This window comes from Fukomys damarensis, unplaced genomic scaffold (genome assembly GCF_012274545.1).
Source record: "Fukomys damarensis isolate Sample0158 unplaced genomic scaffold, DMR_v1.0_HiC HiC_scaffold_27, whole genome shotgun sequence".
In the NCBI taxonomy this organism is placed as follows: Eukaryota; Metazoa; Chordata; class Mammalia; order Rodentia; family Bathyergidae; genus Fukomys; species Fukomys damarensis.
The window spans coordinates 102,387-121,014 of record NW_022900939.1 but is presented as its reverse complement, the minus strand read 5'-3'; the positions used below and the strand labels follow the sequence as shown (position 1 = coordinate 121,014).

The following is an 18,628-nucleotide window of genomic DNA, read 5'->3' as shown; positions in this document are numbered from 1 at the left end:
GCTGGACCCAAGTGTTCCCCCGACCCTTCTGGCTTGGTGACCAGGGCTTTTCAGTTCCTGGGTGGGTGGCCTCATTTGAAAGATAGGGATAATCATTGGAGTTGTTGGGCTTTAAATGAGCTGATTCAGGTAAAGAGCGTCCAGAGCTTCTAGCCAGGGGTGTTAGTTACTTTTTCATTGCTGAGGCAAAATGCCCAAAAGGAATGTTTGCTCACAGTTTGAAGAAGTTTCAGTCTGTAATCGACTGATTCCGAGGCAGGGTGGCTTGGTAGAGGGGCAACACAGAGGAGAAACCGTTCATGGCAAGCAGAGAAGCAGAGGACAGCAAAAGCAAGCAAGCAAGGGACCTTATCAGTGTCTTTCTGTTCCTTTTATCTTATCCAGGCTACCTAGGGTGAGTGGCACTCACACCATTAATCCTAGTGTCCTTGATCCTAGCTTTGCACTATGAATCAATTCCAGCATTGCACACTCTAGATCCAGCCACCTCTGAAAAAGCCCCACCATGACCCATGAGGCTTTGGGGACATCTAGAAGCAGCCATAGCACCAGGTGAGGCGGTATGCACCTGTAGGACCAGCTATTTGGGAGGCTGAGGCAGGAGGATGGCTTGAGCTCAGGTGTTTGAGACCAACCTGGGCAACATAGTAAGACCCCATCTCAAAAAGCAAAGAACAAAACAAGACAAAACAAACCAATATAGCTCAGCAATTGTGAACTCTCATTTGTTTGTGGAGAGAGAGAGACAGAGAGAGAGAGAGAGAGAGAGGGAAGAGGGAGATTATCACCTTGATTTTAGAGAGAAAATATGCCCAAGCTCATCTTACCCTTAAAAACAGTGATTTTTCCTGGGTGCCTTTGCCTCCGTTATTCACCCCTGAAGATATTCTTGTGGCCACATTTGGAGAGGTAGGTGTGTCCGGCTTACAGGGTCTGTACCCAGGAGTGGTGTCAATGCCCAGAATAGCCCCACACCCTGTCATCCTGACTCTCCTGTTAGTGGTGAGGGTTGAGAAGCCTAGATTTATGCCATGTGGAGACCACTGTCTATCTGCTTGTCATAGAAGATGCTGCCCACCAAGATGTCTTCTTGGGCCCTCACTGCAGAGGGGGACAGACGGGCATACTCAGACTCCCCTACCCAGGGAGAGGTCAGGATCCAGCCTGCACTCGTCTGAGCTGCTCTGCTGTGTCCTGTGTTGGTGCCTGGGCAGAGCTGCTGTCCTGTCCTTCTCTGTGACCTCGCTCCAGTGACCACCCCTCAGCACTGGAACATGTCAGGAAGCAAGGGCTGGCCAGGGCTCCACCATGCACACAGACTGGTGTGGAGGCTGTGAGGGGAGGGACCTGCCTTGCAGTAGAAGGAGGCCTAGTTTGGAGCCCTCCTCAGTCCCTGAGATGCAGTTTGTATGTGAAGCCACCAAGGTCCTTAGTGTCTACTGAGGCTCAGGGTCCTGGAGGCCCTGCCCCAGCTTAGAGCTCCCCTGTCTCATGTCAAAGCTGGGCTCCTAGCTCCTGGGTAGCTGTGGAGGTGTAGACTGCTGGCTGGAAGCACACTGGTGATTTGGTCTCATGCACAGAAGAGAGCAGGGGAAGTCTGGAGGGGACTCAGCCCAGCCCACTGCCCTGTGCTGGCTCTGCCTGGCCCCATGGGGTCCAGATGCCTGAGGACAGTGTGCACGCCAAGGTACACAAGAGCCTGAGGCCTGGGGAGACGAGTACAGCTGGACAAACAGCTTGGGGCCTTGGGCCAGGTTCCTGCAGGTCCAGCTGCCCACAAAGGGCATGGGCGAGGGCCGAGGACAGCAGGGTGATGTGGCCCTTCAAGCATCCCTGCCTGTGCCCAGCTGAGCAGCCTGGCCCAGCTGAGTTCGAGAGGCCCTGCTGCAGATGCATGTTGGTTATAGCCGTGCAGGCAGATGCGGACACGTGCACACATCTGTGCCGGCCTGGCTGTGCCACATCTGCATTCACCATACAGAGGACAGGCATGTGACCTGCATGTCACTTGGTGGCTGTCCTTGTCCCCACCCTGAGATGTACGGCTTGAGTTCTTGTTGCCGTTTATTGAAATTTCCCATCCAAGAGAGGGGTTAAGGGCAAGAAGGGGATGCTGTCTGCCAGGGTTGAGCCAGGGGACCTTGGGAAGAGGCCGGAACCAGGGGGACAGCAGGGCCTGGGGTGGGCGATGGGCCTGAGGTGGGCAGGCAGCTAGGCTGGCTGTGGCTGAGGCCCTGGAGGAGGGGGTGGGAGGCTTCACTGCACCCACAGAAGGCTATGGAGGGTGCACAGACCTGCCCAAGCCCCACCCCAGGCAGGGCCCAAGGCAGGCAGGGCCATGAGGGTTGTTGTAGGGGTCAGGGAGGGCCCTGTGCTCAGCTGGGGCCCAGGCCTGGTGTGCTTGACTTTAGAGGTATCTTCTGGCCCTCCTTCACCTCCAGCTCCAGCTTTGTATCCTTTGCTGGCTTGCACCTGGAACAGAGGCAGGCACAGCCCTGAGCCCTACTTGCTGCCTGGAGCCACGGAAGGCAGAAGCGGGAAGCTCACCACTGCTGCATGTCCTCGATGTTCTCTGGCAGAGGGTGGTTGAGGGTCTCAGGCAGGAAGAAGGCAGCGCTGCCTCCTAGGAGGGCCATGGTCCCGTAGATGATGTTGGGGATGATGGGCTGCACCTCACCTGTGATCTTCACCAGTGGGGCAATCATGCTGCCCACGCGGGCCCACATGTTGGTGATGCCCATGCCTGTCTGCCTGGGAAGGGGTTTGGAGCCAGGGCTGTCAGCCCAAGAGGCCCCGGGGCCCCTGGACAAGGACAGGAGGACTCCCCAGCCCTGTCTGGCCCAGAGTCCTTTGGGCCAGGACCCCACACCTACCGGATGACTGTCGGGTAGAGCTCACTAGTGTAGAGGAAGATGCAGCTGAAGGAGCCTGACAGGCATCCCTTTCCAAACACAGCCAGTGCTGTCTTCAGGATGTACATGTCTGCAGGTGAGGATGTGTCAGGGGCCACGCAGTTCAGGAGCACCCACCTATCCTTCCTTAGTAGACCCTGTTTTCCTTTTAGCCCTGGCTGCCAGGAAGCTCAGATCCAAACTGAAAGACAGCATCCCTATTGCTGCTCCTGATGCTCTGCATGCTGGGTGTGGCCGTGTCTGTTTCCCCTTGGCTCTGATTCTCTATTCCTACTTATATTTTGTTGTATGCGTCCTTGTCCTGAAAGACCTCAAATTCCTTTGGAGGGGCAGAGGCATACTAACAGACATTCATCTAAAATAGAAGCTGTTTTCCCACTGGGTGGTGGTTTTTGGGATCTCTCCTGAGCCCTGACTCTGCTGCTCCTGCACCTCAGCTCATCCTTCACAGAGACCTCCCCAGGATGTGTCTTAATGCCAGTGACTCTTCCCACCCCCCAGTCCCCATGCAGCTCTGCCCAGGCCATGCTGGATGTGGAGAGACGTCTGCAGGTCATCCGCCCAAGTGGATTATTCTCTAGAAGACACCACAGGTGTGCAGGGCCTCAGAGCTGTGACCCAGGGTGCAGCTCCTGCAGCTGCTCACCCTCAGGCATGAAGACGAGAGCCAGGATGGCACCACCAGCCAGGAGCAGGACAGTGGCCTGGGTGATGTGCCTGCCCAGGTAGCTTATGGAGAGGATGGTGATGAGCTTGGCAGGGATGTCAACACCCCCGAAGATGACCTGGAGGATGTAGATGTCCACTCCAAAGTCCTCCACTCCCATGGCCAAACTGTAGTAGGCGAAGCCGGTGGAAAACCTGATGGATAGGGGGCTGGGTTGGCTCTGTGGCCTGGCTGCAGCCTTTGGGCACCTAGGTGCTGAAACGTTCCTTCCTCATGGTGCTGCCTGCCTGTGACTGTGGGGTTTCTGAGAAATGGCTGACATGAAGGTCACAGTGGAGCAGCCCACAGCCAGCTCTCAAGGGCGACTGAGCGGGGGTGCTCTCCAAGAGCCCAAGGCAGGAAATGTCCTGTGTGGATGGGCAGCGTGTCAGCTGTCCCTCCTACCTCTCTGGGCCCAGGAATCCCTCTGTTAGGGGCTGGGCTGTGGTGGCCCCTGACTTCTGGGCTTTGTCCATTGCCCTGTGTGGCCAAGGCAGGCAGGGAGGGCAGTAGTTACCAGGCCAGGGAGAGACAGAGAGTCACGCGACGCAGGATGGGCACTCGGAACAAGTCCATGATGCTGTACTTGACCTTGGCCAAGATGATGTCCTTCTGAAGGCTGAGTTTCAGCTCCTTGGACAGTGGGGGAAGAGGGTATGATCAGAGCGACCCAGGGGCCCCGAGAGCAGGGGCCAGGCCCCTCCACCCTACCTCCACACTGAGCTTCTCCCCTTCTTCTTTCTTGCCGTTGAAGGTGGCCACACGCCGCAGTGTCTGCAGAGCCTTTGAGAACTTTCCAGATAGCACCATCCAGCGGATGGACTCGGGGATCCACCTGTGGGCAGTTGGGGTGCTGCGGCTCCTCCTCCTTGAGCCCCAGGGAGGCTGGCAGAACCGTGGGTTGGGGCTCGGAAGCCAGGGTCCCTGGCTGTAGGTCTTTGGGGTGCAGGTTGGACCCACTTTGCCCTGGGCTGAGCTGCTAGCACCCTCTTCTACCCCCAGAGGGGTGTCCCTCAGCACCACCCCGGCCCATTGTCACTGTCATCTTCCAGGGCTGGGTGGTGTACTCAGCTCCAGCATTCCCACCCCACTTGCTGTGGCCTCAGCCCCTGTGTCTCTGGGGAAGCAAGGCTGTGGCCTGGGGAGTGGGCTGGGGTCCCTTGACTCTCTGTGCCCAGGACCAGCCCATTGTATGTGTGTGCATGGGGTCTCAGGACTGGGCTTGTGCATCACATCCCTCTCCTGAGCAGGTAGAGGCCAGGCCAGGGAGAAGGTGTGGTGTTTGGAGACGGCTGCTCAAAGTAGGCAGCTTCACTGTGGTCCCTGCAGGTGCCTGGGCCTGGCCCTGGGAGGCCTTGGGCCAAGGACTTTGGTGACCTGGTCTCAGACCGCTGGCCACTCGCAGCAGTGCTTCCTGGGCCCTGAGACCCGCCTTGTGCTGTGCAGTTCCGTCTCCTCTAAATCTCCCTGAAAGGGCCAGGCCCATGGCCTGGTCCCTGGCAGCAGTGACTCCTGGGTAGTGAGCATCCTGGTGCCAGGCTGGGCCATGAAACTGAGCAGTAGGCCATGCTACCCCACTACCTAGAGAGTGCACACGTGACTCGGAGTAGGTGGGAGGGGGTTTAGCCGTGCCTGCCACCTCCTGTCACCTCCCACCTGTCACTCCCTCCGCCTGCCCCAGGCCGTGGAGAGCGTGGGTTCCCCGACTGCCATTCCCCCAGCAGCTTCCACCTTCAATCATGGAGAACAGCTTCTCCTGAGCCTCAGGACCCCTGCTCTGTGTGGATGGTGGTGCTGCCATCCATAGCTATGCCTGAAACCAGAGCCTAGGCAGGCTGATCTCCAGGGGGTCTCCAGGGGACTCAGTAGGAATCACCCGACATCCCCTGGGTGCATCCCCTTGGGGACTCTGGCTGTAGCAGTCAGGGAGACTCATTTCCTCCTTTAGGATGGCTTGGGCTCCATAGTTGACAGTGAGCTCTGCCCATGCTGGGTCTCCTGTTGCCTTCTCTACCTCCATATTCTATAGATCCCCCCTCCAGCATGGCTTCTTGACCCCCATTTTCCTCCTGCAATCTCCCCTCTGCACTGGTCCTGACCCAGGGCTATCCTTCTGCACCAAACCTGACTGCTGCAGCTCCTGGTACCAAGCTGGGGCCACTTGGATACCCACCCTAGCCACCCTCCTTCAGCCCAGCACCCAGGGCCCACCCCTCCAGCAGTAGTCCCTGTCTGGGGACTGGCAAGATGGGCTGTCAGGAAGGAGGGGACGGGGTCACATACCAGGACAGCAGGGAGAAGATGAAGAATGGTACGGATACAGTCAGCTGCAGCCAGCGCCAGTGGGGGATGGCGTAGGCCAGGCCAGACAGGAGGAACTGGCCGAAGGTGTAGAAGTAGCCGATGGTCGTGGATGAGATGGCCCGAATCCGGGTGGGCACCCACTCCACATCTGTGGGGGGATCCCGGGCGGTCAGGGCCATGCTGAGGCCACGCTTGTGCCCCCTGCAGCCCAGTCACCCCAGATTCCTCTTGGCCCTGTGGGGCAGAGCTCAGAGAAGCTCAGGAGAGACCTGTTGGACGTCTGCTTCCCAGTTCCTGCCCTGACCACTGTCCCAATGGGCTTTCCTCATCTGCACACTCGGTCAAGTCTGTTCCTAATGGAGCTCCAGTCCCAGGGAGTTCTCAGGATTCATAGCTGCTTTTTTTTTTTTTTTTGAGGCACTGGGGTGGTCAAACCCAGAGGTCTCTATCTCTGAGCCATATCCCGAGTCTGTTTTATTTTTTATTTTCAGACACTATCTCGCTAAGTTATGCAGGTTGGGTTGGAACTTGCTATCCTCTTGCCTCAGCCTCCTGAGTAGCTGGGGTTGCAGGCGTATATCATTGTGCCTGGCCACAGCTGCTGTTATGCTTGTGGCAACTGTTACATTCGCGGGACCTCCGGGGTCCTGACGGGGGCAGCCCCTTGGCCAAGATCCTGGGCAGCCTGCGGGGGACCAGGCTGGGTCCACTCATGGCCTCTGGTGGGCTCCCCACGTCCCATGCCTCTCCCAGGCTCACTCAGGATGACGGTGCTCAGGCTGATGCCAGAGATGCTCAAGCCGCACAGGAAGCGGAAGACCATGTAGACGGGGAGGCTGGGGCTGAAGGCTGCACCCGAGCCGCTGGTGGCCAGCATGAGGTAGCTGAGGGTCAAGATGGGCTTGCGGCCAAACCTGCGGCAAGGGAGCCAGGCGGTCAGTCACACCTGCCAAAACCAGTGACTCTGCAGGTTTGGGAAGGGCTTCGCCCCCTGCCTCTGCCTGCTGCCTGAGGACAAGGGCGTGCCGGTCTGTAGATAGGGCATGGCTGGTAATTGCTGTTTTTCAACAAGTCTGCAGTTAGCTCTGAGTTAATGAATGACCTCTTCTGGCCCCAGCTCAGCTGATCATGGTGTAGGGGTCAAAGGTACAGCCCATGTGCCCTTCTTCTCCCCACATGGCCATGTCCGGGAACATGGGGACCCCAGGTCTGGGAGGCCCAGAAGTCTCCACTGTGAGGGCTGGGGTGGTGGAAGCCTGGACAGGTAGACCTGCCCGCACCCCTGGCAAGACCCGGCCCATCTTCTCCTGGCAGGCACGGCCAAACCTCACCTGTCGGACAGCTCCCCCAGCACCAGACCTCCGATCAGGATGCCTGCCATGAAGACTGACTGCGTCATCTCCTTCAGCTTGGAGGAGTCGCACACCAGGTCCCACTGGAGAAGTCGAGATGGCGCCTGTTAGCACCCACCCCGCTGGGCTGGCTCTCCTCCACCTGCCCTGGATGCCGTGACCTTGAGCCATGCTGTGCAACACAGCGTTCCTTGGACCTGTGTGGCCTGTGTGTGGCATCCAGGCTCCTCCGTCCAACCTGTCCTCCACATTGTGTCCACAAGTACCCACAGCTCTCTGCTCTTCTCCTCTCGTCCTTACACCCTCATCTTACCACCTTCTCCAAGGGACGTCAGTGAGGTCACCGGCCACCGCTCAGCCTCATCTCACGGCTCAGCCTGTCCCTGGGTGCACGCGGCCAAGCTCACCAAACACCACAAGCTCTTGTTCATGCACGGAAGCCCTTTGTGTCCTGACTTGGCTTGTCCTTGGTGCTGTGGACACTGCTGTCCTCTCTTTGCTTGGTGTGTCCAGCTCTTTGCCCTGCCCTCTTCTCTCTACACAGCCCCTATTTCCCCCCAAGGCCCCTGGGTCCCCCTCTCTGTCCTCCCGTCCCTGTGGTGTCAATGATTGCGGATGCCCAGGATGCAGCCCCATTTCTCCAGCCAGCTGACTCTGCCACTTCTCTAAAGCCCACCTGGGTGGCATCACACATAGGGACACACCCAGTGGGATGTGTCACCTGTTCTTGCAGCTCCCAACTGAAGTGACTGGCACACTGTCTTTTAATATTTAAAAATGTGTCTTGTTTGTAATAGATGAACCCTAATAGCAGATGTTTGTGGGATACAATGTGAGGTTTTAGTGCTGACCACCTAAGGGACACACCCATCCCCTTCCTGGTGGGACACAGGTGAAGTTTGTCCTCTTGGTTATTTTGAAGCTCAGTGGACTCTGTGCATGTGCTGTGTGATGGATCCCAAATTTACCCCTCCTGAGTGGCCCCACGGCCAATCACCCCCTACTGCCTATGAAAACCATCATTTTCTAAAGATTTAACTCTGATGGGTTTCACACAGGAGTGAGATCACACTGGTTACTCTTCTGACTCCTGCCTCTCCTGCCCCACAATCCCCTGACACCTTCTCTGAATCTGGGTCCCTCCATTTCCGCTGTGGCCGCCCAATCTGTGGGCCCAGCCCTTTTGCCCTGGCATTAACAGCAGTGACCAGTCCTGTCTAAGGGCTTACAAGGCGCAAGGCATTATTCCAAATGTACCATCTCTGTATTAACTTCCTGAATCATCAACCTTGTTATGTAGCATCTTACAAATGGGGAAGCTGAAGCCCAAAGTCTCACTGTGATGATCTTTGGAGGGCTGAGGGCCTCCATCTTCTCCAGATAATCTGATCAGTGGTGTTCAACACTGCCAGCTCCAAGCAGGCATCTCTCTAAGAGACTCTCTGGCTGGGCCTCTTGGCTAGCACTGTGGAACCCAACAGACAGGCCTACTCTCCTGCTAATCCTCACACAACCCTTTGCTCCAGCCATCCTGATTACTTGTGTAATGGAGCGGAGAATGGTATCCACCAGAAATGCCTCCCAGGGATATGTCAGAGGTAAGACAGTGTGGGAACCACAGGTTCAGGGACAAAGACTTGTTCCTGTTCTCTGACACAGGTGGGGAGGGCAGTGTGGAGGAAGATGTCAGTGCCACCCGCTATCATTGTGGAGAGTCAAGAGGAAGGACCAGTTGTCCATGAAACCCACTCACCCCTTGGTGCACCCTGAACGGTGGCCATGTGGCTCCTGATAATGGGACTGAGTGGAAGATAGACAGCCACCTCTGCACGGGATGCTGCCTCCCTTCTCAATGCGGATGGTGACAAATGGAACAACTCTGGAAGCCCAGTGTGGAGGACCCAGAGCCGGGGTCACCATGTGTCCTGGGTGCCCCAGGGAGCCTGAAACACTTCGCACTGTGGAACTTTGATAAGCTGTGGATTACTGTTGACTCAGGGCAGCAACATAGCCTATCCTGATCCATCCCACAGGTAGATTTTCATCTCAGTCTCTATGATATTTAGAGCCTTAAGTGATTTGTGCACAACCATATTTATAGCAGCCCAGCCCACTATAGCTAAATCCTGGAAGCTGTCTGTATGCCCACCAACAGACAAACGGATAAAGAGAATGTATTATTTACACGCAGTGGAGCACTACTCTGTCATATAGAAGGATAAATGAGTCATTTGTAAGAAAATAGATGGATCTTAAGATCGTAATACTAAGTGAAATGAATGGTTTTTCTAAAACAAGAAGCCCAAAATATAAATAACTTAAGGAGCAAAATAAAAGCAAGATGGCAGGAAACAGGAGTAGACTCCGTGGAAGCGGGGAGGGGAGGGGGGAGGGAGAGCAGAAGTGAAGGGGCGTGTGCGCTGGATCCCATGACCAGTGTGATCATTAGGCTTTACAAACACACACTGGTGTGACGCCTGCTTGGATCGGTTCAAGGCTGCTGCCTGCCCTGTCTGAGGCCAGATCTGCCTGGACTCAGTGTCTGCTAAGGGACTTGGGACGATGCAGGCTTTAGAATAACTGTCACAGCTGGTTTCCACCAGAACATTGAGCATTTTACAAGAAGTGTCATTCCTGGAGTGAACTTTGAGTCTCTTTTAAAACGTGTCCAAATCCTTAAAGCCCTCCAGGCCTAGAGCCTGCTCTGCTTCTACCCTTCTTGTCTCCAGTCCCTGCACGCCCCACTCCAGCATTGTTGTCCCTTGGTTGCCCCCACACATCAGGCGTGTGTCCTACTCTGCAGGCTCAGCACTCACCCCTCTGTGCCTGGAAGGTCCTGCGCTGCTTGGGCCAGCACCTCCACTTCCTTCAGTCCTCACTCAATGCCATCTTCCCAGTGAAGTCTTCCTGATCACCTTGTTAAAAATTATAACCCCGGTGTCTGTTTCTCTCTCTCCTACTCCATTTTTTCTGTAGTGAATGCACCACCAGATGGCTGCTCAGTTTTCCATTCTTGTGGATTGTTGTATTTTTTTTCTCCCCAGAACACCAGCAGGATGAGGGTCAGGCTTTGAGTCTGTTTTGTTTATTGCTGTATTTTCATGGCCTGGAGTAGTGCCGCACACATGGTGGCTGCTCAATGAATACTTGTGGAATTGATGAGTGAGTGAATATTTACAGGATAGATAGCAACAGCGAGCCGTGGAGGCTGGAGATGTGCTGTGTCTACTTGAGAGGCCGCCTGGTCTGTTCTCCAGACGCCTTGAGAACACTCACAATGAGTGTGTGTTAGCACAGACTGTCTCTAGCCCCGAGTTCCCCACTGCACAGTCAGGAGAGTTCTTCCTTCATGATGACTCAGGAAAAGATCTACGGCAGGTTGTCCTCTGGAGTGCGATTGTCCTTCAGTGAGGTCCTGAAGTTCAGAAGGGGCTGTGTTTGTGATTAAATATATAATGAATTGGACTTCCATACACTTTCAATCTCTCCTGGAAGCATCACATTTCATCAGAACTGTTGAGGCACTGTCGCCATGGCTGCCTGTCTCCACAGGAACCCAGGGCCTCTGGTCTGAGATGCACAGCATCGTCAGCTTAGCTGTGTTCCCCAAAAGATATCTGGAGTTCTAACTACTCGTGCCAAGGGTGTGATCTCATTTGAGTAGGTCCGTGCAGATGTACTTAGCTAAGTGATAGTGAGCTCACAGCCAACAGAGTGGATCCCTAGTCCACCGTGACTGGTGTCCCACAAGGGGCACCACACGCAGGGACAGTTCCATGCCGTGATGGAAGCAGATGTCAGCAGAGTCCACATGCAAAGCAGGAATGACATTGGAAGAGGCAAGGGTGGCTGCTTCCCGGGGTGGAGAGCATACTGACACTGTGATCCTGGGCTTCCGGCCTGTACATCCAAGAGGCTACAATCTCCACTGCTCTAGGTCACCCAGTTTGTGGTGCTTTCCTTTGGCAGCAACAGAAACTCCTGGCACTCTGGTTCCTGAGTGTGTCTGCTGGCCACACAGGTGGTGATGGAGCAGAGGAGATTTGAAGAGAGGGAACCAGGTGCAGAGAAAAGGTGAGAGATCTTTGTCCTGGAGACGCTTAAAGAGATTTTCACATGCTTTCTGTGTGGTTAGCTATGCAAAGGCCCAAGAATAGCCCGCCACAGAAATCCACAGCAGAAGGGCAGTTATTACGCCAGGCGTTGAGTGGGGCTTGTGTTTCCTTGGGCTCTCCCTCCATGCCCAGCATCCTGTCCTCACCTCCAGAAGGGCATAGTTTGCATGGCATCCTAGCTGCTTATTGACTTGTTTTCCTCCCCTGCATTCCATAACCTTGTGGAGGGCAGAGCACATGTAATTTGACTTTTTATCCCTGGAAGCTAGCAGAGTAGCTGGTAATAGTGAGTGTTAATGTTTGTTTGATGAATAATTAATGAGTAAACAGGGCTAGGTTAATGTGACCATTTCACTGATGAGGCCAGAGAAAGAAAAGTAACTTGCTGGTCAGGGGATCAGCAATGGCTTCCTGGTGCTCTTATCTGGCCCTTGGCATAGCCTTGACTCATTTTTCCTATTAACTGTTGGCAATCCCGCCTGGTGTTCTTGCTCCCCAAGTCTTAGCCTGGCACTCTTGGCCTTTCTGTTTTCCTTCCTTGGAGTGCAATGGACCTGGATTAGGAAGGGAAGGATGAGGAGCCTCCTGCTATGTCTTGCTGAATGGCTAATGCAACAGGCAGGAAGCAAGGAGGAAAGAAGGCTCTGTGAGCAGTACCATGATAATGTGATGAGGTTGGCCCCTAGTTTCACAGACAGACCCCAGGTTCACAGGGGAGGTCATGTGTCTGAGCACAGCACAGTTGTTTCAAGGTAGAGACTCAAACTCAGCTTTGCTGGTTTTCAGGGGAGTCCCTGACCTTGACCACTACTTCCCATGGTGGCCACGGAAAGCTGCTGTGTGGAACTGTGTCCTGAGTACCATGGGACAGGTTGGCCCAGGAGGACTCAAGCAGAGGAGGCTGTGGCCAGTGACAGGGCCAAGTGGGAGGAGGCAAGAGGCTCAGAAGCTAAGCAGCAGCAGGAAGGAGGCCTGGAGGCCCAAAGGCTGAGGCGAAAGAGGATAGGCAGAGCATGACCTCTGTGGATGGGAAAGTGTGCCCTTCCTCCGTTTGGGCCTTTGCAGCCAGGCCTATTCAGGGTGGTTGCTGCTGCACCCTTGGGCTCTCAAGGGAGCCTGTGCTCTGCCCAAAGGCCAGGAGGACTGGCCAGGGGTCCTGGGGCCAAAGCCCTGCCCCTGGAGCTGTGTTTCCCAGGGCCCGGCATGTGCCTTTCTGTACCTGTCTCCTCACCTGGCCCTGCAGGGGCTCTGTACCTGTTTCTTGGAATTGCAGACAATGGCTGGACAGCAGTGGCACTCTGGGTGCAGAGGCCATTTCATTACCATTGTCCTGTTATCGAAGGCCCCTGAGCCAGTGCCATGCCTAGGAGAGTAGCTTTTGTAAAGTGGTGCCATGAGATTGTTCTGCCAGAAAGGCCATGAGTGTGGCCCCTGGTCCTTCCTGAGAGTCAGGCTAGGAGAAAGGGGCAGGGCCTGAGTTCTGGGCTTGGGATGGAGGGGTTAGAGGGGCTACAGAAATGAAACAAGGTGGGACGGCTCTGTTCCAGCAGCCACTAGGTCCTCCAGGGACATGTGTGTACATGTTTGCTCATGCCTGTGTGCATGTGCATGCACTTATGTGTATGGGCCTTGCCTGAGAGTAAGTGTAAGTGTTTGTTCACATGCACACATATGCACACGTGTGCTGGTATGTGTGCACGTGCACACATGCATGTGGGTATGCATATATGTGCACAGTGCAGTCCAGCTATACACAAGTGTGCACAGTACACATGTGTGCATGCAATTGTGTGTGCAAGGAGAGCATGCAAGCACACACACATACGTGTTTGGGCTTCCAGGTGTGCATAGATGTACAGTCCAGGTGTGTGAATGTGTGTGCATATGAGTGTGTGTGTGTGTGTGTGTGGGGCTTCTGGTGGCCCAACAGGAGCCTAGAAGTTGGAGGCTCAGGCTCCCAGGGCCTAGCACCCAGGCTCCCCTGCTCTGCAGACTTGGAAGAAAGGCCTTTGTTTCTTTCCTCTTAATGTCTTCGAAAAGCTCCTCTGAAAAATCCTGACCTGGTTTCTGTGCCATGAGAAAAGAATGTGTGATTTCCCTGCCAGGAGGGCTTAGGGCATTGGAGGGAGGGGGAAATCTGTCCCAGTCTGGACCCCATGTTGGGTTCATCTTCACCTGCTGATTCTCTTGGTTGCCCCATTTGTGGATGGCCAGGCCCAAAAGGGCTGGTGAGCACAGGGAGGGCTGCGATGGCCCCTCCCTCTCACTGGGTCCTGGCTTGGCTTGTGAGGACGACTGACCTTCCAGTTTCCATGGCTCCAAGTGCTGCGTTGTTATCTCTCTTGATCCTCACGTCCACTCCCTTAGCTTTTTTTTTTATCGATGAGAAAACCTGGGCTTCTGGGTTCCGTGACGTTCCCATAATCCACAGGGTCAGGACTGAGCTCTGGCTGTCCTACTCCAACTCACCACATCCTTCCCTCACTCTCTGGTCCTGACTAGGGTGTACACACCGCCAGACACTACCTTCCTTTCTACTCATTCCTTGTCCCCTTCTTCCCACCAGAGCTGATGCTTGCAGTCCCTGCTCTGAGCCACAGTCCCCCAGGGAGGCCCAGCTGCTCCTCCCTCTGTCCCCAGGCCTGGCACTGCTGTTCCCTAAGACATGGCATGGAGAAGGGCATGACTCCCCAGGCCTGGTGAAGATTCACACAGCCTGATGCTGTCACAGACTGGAGTGTGGTTGACACGGGGGACAGATGCTTGGCTGCCTGCGGGGCTTGGGCCGCTGCTCATGGGGGTCTCAGGAGCCCACTTGGGCAGCAATGCAGAATGGCAGCTATTCCCCATGGCCACCCACTGGTCTGTGCACGTCTGTGTCCTGCGTAGGCTGGGGGGCCCCCAGGGTTGAGGGAGGGAATCTGCATGCAGCATTGACCAGGCATAAGCCAGGGCCTCCTGGGTCACAGAGGAGGGGGAAACACCACCCTGTGCTGAGGGGACACACCGAGAGATGCTGCCTGGGTGCAGGGCATGAGTCAGCCTGGTGATTGAGCCAGAGCCTTAGGGAACATGGGCTCTGGACCTGGTACTAGGTTGACTCCCCATGACACCATTCAGGGGTGCAAGGCCCTTATCAGTGGCTGTGCCTCCGTTTTCCCATCCTTGAACACAGGACCAGAACACAGGTGCTGAGTGCAGAGGGCAGGGCGAGGGTCAGTGCAGCTCCTCAGTGCAGCGCTCGGGGTCTGGGCACCTGGTGGCCACAGTGCGAGTGATGCAGAGGTTTGGTTGCACCGCATGGATTTTGTTTCTTTGCTGAGCCCTATGCTGGGGTTTTCATCTTTCCCTGGAAACTCCACTCCAGGTCCCTTCAGTCTGCCTCCCCAGCCTCTCAGACATCTATCCTTTCCTCAAGCTGCCATCTGTCCCACAACTAAGCCAACTGGCTATAGGGTCACCTGCTGCCAGAACAAAGCTCCCTGCAAGCCGACCTCCACTCTGCAGCTAGCAGTGACCCTCAGGTCAGAAGGAGACCTGAGCCACTGAAGTGGTCCTGCCAGCCACCACCGAACTCAGTGGCCCCTCATTGCCTTGTTATGGACCCACAACTTTGCCTTGTGCCCAAGCTAGGCCTCTCTAGCCCCATGTCTGAGTCCCATCAACTGCCCACTCCTGGCTCCTGCAGCCTTTCTGCCTGGTGCCCTCCATGCTTCTGGGACTTCCCATTTAGCCTTGCCATACACTGTGCCTGACCAGCCCTAGTGAGCCCTCAGGACAGCTCTTTAGCCCCAGAGCCCTCAGGTTTCCCAAGCATGCATTTGCACCTTGCAGAAATATCCACTCCCTGGAGCACCACTGGGCTGCCTTATTCCAGATGCTGGGGCATCAGAGCTTTCAGACAGCTGGAAATTTGGGAGGTGCGTGGTTCCCCCATGCTGCCCTGGCCCTGGGCTGGGTCTGTGTCTGTGAGAAGCTGCTTGCATTCTCAGGCTCCTTGGCCATGGCACCATGCATTGTGTGAATTCAAGTTTGGACAGGAGATGCATTTGGGTGCTGTGCTTGCTGCTAGGGACAGAGGGAGGACGCGGGATCTAGGGGAGTGGGATCCCCCGGTGTCATGTGAGGAGCATAGTGCATGTTGATCCTCATTGCCCCTTACTAGCAGTGTGGCCTCCAGCAAGCTGCTTGACCTCTCTGTTCCAGCTCCCATCTGGAAAAGGGGTCAGAATGCTAGCTGCTCACAGAGCCGTTGGGTCACTGTATTCATGTGTGTGATGCATTCAGAGCCATGTCTGTGCGTCACAAGGGCTCCGTATAGAAGTGAATTCTCCCTGAACATGGAATAACAGGGCTCTGAGTATAGACAGGTCTGAATTCAAGCCCAACCTCTGCTCACCAAGGAAGTGAAGGACATGGCTGAGCCTCAGTTTCCTTGTCTGCCTACTGGAAGCCAGGTGAGGACTCTCAGGGCAAGACCTGAACCCTTGGAATTAGTCAACCAAGAGGAGTGGGCTCACCAGTCTGCCCAGACACCTCCTCCTTCAGGAAGCTGCCCTGTGGTTTTGGCCTTTCTCTCAAACTCCCATAACACATCCCTGCACCTCTGAGCAGCCTTAGCTGTAAATTCCAGCCCTAGCTGACCGGCTCTGTGGCTCCAGACAGCCTGGCCTTGAGTCTCTGTAATGGGAGAGGTAGACAAGCTCAAACACTGAGACCTGGAAGACTACCTGGCAGTAGGTAGACACCCCAAAACCCAACTTCCTGTGTCTCTGTCTTCCTTTCCAGCCCCCAATTGGCCTCTCAGCTCATGAAGGAGCTGATTCAACTCTGCAGTCCCTGCAGGTGGCAGGTGACAGGGCTGGTGAGTCCACAGAGGATATGACACTCTGGGGCAGCTCCCCTTATTCCCCAGACTCCTTTGCTGGGCACCCCCTCCTTGCCCACCATGGAAGTTTCCTCTTCTCCCTTGTAGCTGAGGCGCCTTGCCCAACACTGGCCTCTCACCCCAGGGTTGCTTCTCTGGGGATGACCCTCTACTGTTCATCCGTCCACTCCTGCCTAGCTGGTGGGTCATTGTCTAAGGTCATGGTGCAGAGGGCTTTGGATATATAACTGCTGCTGTGTGGTGCTGCCGTGACTCAGAGTGGCTCGCTTGGGCTGTTGACCCAGGAACAGGGACCCACACTGGGCTGGCCCTGGAGCAGGCCGAGGCAGCCTTCGGCCAGAACCCACGCGGTGTGAGTCAGCACCTGACCCATCCCTGTCCTCAGAGACCAGCAGACCTGAGTGGTGCAGGGTGTGTGGGGTCCCTTAGGTGAGGATGAAGGGGCCAGGCATACCTCTGTCACAATGGTGTCCCCGCTGGTATTGTAGACCCAGCCGTCCAGGCAGGGTTCGGTGGCCACCCGGGTGGCGTTGGGCACGCTGGCATTGGGTGTGTGCACCAAGCGGAGGCACCTCTCAGGCTTCCCAGTGGGGTCCAGGAGGGGCACCCAGGGCCCTGTGGAGGCGTTGGGGGGTGGGCGACAGTGGTGGGCAGGGGTGGTGGCCGCGAAGATCTGCAGCAGGTTGTGGTTGGCCATGCCAAGGATCGGAAGGCTAAGCAGGGCCACGTGCAGGTACTGGAAGCGGCCCATGCTGCCCACGTGCTCCAGGAGGTCCGAGAAAGTCATGGCTCTGGGCAGGAAGAGCTGGAGCTTCAGGGGAGGGATCTGGCCAAGGAAAGGGGCATATGTGTGCATGTGACACACGAGCATGTGTTTGTATGTGAAGACGTGGGCTCAGGGTGGTGTCCACAGACTCACAGGTGGACACAGAGGCTGTGCCCAGCTGCACGGGGGTATGTAGGAGCAAGTAGGAGCAAGTGTATCTGCAGCTGTGTGGACACAGGCAGAGCTCTGAGTATCCATGCGTATGTGGGCATGTATGCGTGTGTGTGTGTGTGCACACGTGCGTGCATGTGTGCATGCATGTGCTCAGCCAGGCTGGTCACACCTGCCTGTGCATAGAATGGCTGGGTCCAGGGCTGCCCTGGTGGACATCCCTGATGGCAGATGCCCTGGGAGAAGGGACCCCAGCTCTCTGGCTTTAGCTGTTCCCCTGGCCGGGGTTTCCTCATTGAGGCACAGGGCAGTCCAAGCTGGTTTTGGGTCATCTGGGGCTGGGCTGGCCACAATGAGGAAGCAGAACCTGGCCTAAGGGTGCCTGGATGCATGCTTGGGGGCCCTGATCCCTTCTCACCTGGTGGCTGGTCTTCTCCGGTAGGATGGTGAAGCCGTCACTGGAGCCTGAGCTCTGTCCTAGGTAGGGTCCAGCAGCTGCTGGGCTGGACGGATCAGCTCCAACAAGCTGTGTTTGGGCCTCTCCAGGGGGGCTTATATAAGGCATAAGCTGCTTCTTGGGCTAATGTTTGACTTTCTTTGCAGGATTAACATCCCGGCAGGGAGAGCATTGTGGATCCAACAGGCCCAGCTCTGCAGAAACGGCTGCCTCAGCACAGGCTGGGGGTGGGGAGAGACTGAGGCAGGGGACTGCTGGCTGGACAAGTGCTGGTGGGCTCGTGAGCTCACCCTGGGTCTGCTTGGAGCCCCAAGGATGTAGGGTCCTCCTGAGCTGATGTCCTGGGACAAGGAGCTGAGACTGGTGGCAGGAGGCTGGCTGCTGACCTAGAGGGGCCGTACGCAGCGCCATTCTGCCCCTTCCTGACTGGCACCTCGGGGTGGATTCATGAGGCTTGAGCCCCAGACAGAGTTTATCTGGTGCTCTCCTCAGGCCTCCAACAACACTGTTGTCCTAGCCTTGGGGACGGCTGCCGGGGACCCAGTCCAGCCCCTCTGGCTTTGATTTTTCTTCGGACATGATTTAAATTATATAATATGTTTCTTGGACAAAGTGCAGGAAGCACTGACAGGCAAAAACCAAACCAAACCACCCTGGAATCACCTAGCGGGGGAGAGTTCTGAGGGTTGGCAAGGATTTACTTTTAGGCTCACAGAACTTTCACAGCAGCCCTTTGTTATCCAGATGTTGCGAGTAAGGAAAGCAAGAGGCAGAGCTACTTGCCCAGGGCCCCAGGAGGCAGGGTGGGGTGGTGTCTGCCCTCAGGGCCTGGATTTTGGAAGTCTATGTGGGTGTGTTCTTGTGATTTCTCTCTCTCTCTCTCTCTCTCTCTCTCTCTCTCTCTCTCTCTCTCTCTTTTTGTTACTGGGGATGGAATTTGGGCCCTTGCACTTGTGA

General features: G+C 55.9%; 1 protein-coding gene and 1 long non-coding RNA gene across 3 annotated transcripts in view; one reads left to right on the top strand and one right to left on the bottom strand.

Moving 5' to 3' along the window:
* Positions 1-16,723, top strand: part of LOC104868263 — a 52,533-nt gene extending 35,810 nt beyond the window's left edge. Inside the window, exon 7 of the long non-coding RNA XR_781983.2 lies at positions 11,244-16,723. This is a non-coding gene — a long non-coding RNA (uncharacterized LOC104868263). The remainder of the gene's footprint in view (positions 1-11,243) is intronic.
* On the bottom strand, positions 2,052-17,759 carry Slc22a8 (solute carrier family 22 member 8). 2 transcript variants are annotated; one of them, XM_010632957.2, is made up of 11 exons: positions 17,633-17,759; positions 16,732-17,103; positions 7,254-7,357; positions 6,682-6,836; positions 5,902-6,070; positions 4,330-4,453; positions 4,136-4,251; positions 3,559-3,773; positions 2,874-2,982; positions 2,548-2,751; positions 2,052-2,472 (listed from the first exon to the last, which is right to left on the bottom strand). In XM_010632957.2, exons 2-11 carry the CDS (start codon positions 17,062-17,064, stop codon positions 2,376-2,378), a joined length of 1,626 nt encoding a protein of 541 aa, XP_010631259.1. In that variant the 5' UTR covers positions 17,065-17,103; positions 17,633-17,759; the 3' UTR covers positions 2,052-2,375. The 2 variants fall into 2 exon arrangements, with proteins under 2 accessions (XP_010631259.1, XP_010631260.1); XM_010632958.2 differs by having other exon boundaries at positions 16,732-17,068; positions 17,633-17,721.
* Positions 17,760-18,628: the final 869 nt, after the last annotated feature.

Bases quoted from the DNA above. Each gene is read 5' to 3' on its own strand.
- Slc22a8 (XM_010632957.2), bottom strand. From the start codon at position 17,064: ATGACTTTCTCGGACCTCCTGGAGCACGTGGGCAGCATGGGCCGCTTC. The intron at 6,837-7,253 runs GTGAGGTTTGGC...CCCTTGCCGCAG, and splicing joins CTGGGGGAGCTGTCCGACAG to GTTTGGCCGCAAGCCCATCT. The intron at 3,774-4,135 runs GTAACTACTGCC...CCTATCCATCAG, and splicing joins CTCTGTCTCTCCCTGGCCTG to GTTTTCCACCGGCTTCGCCT.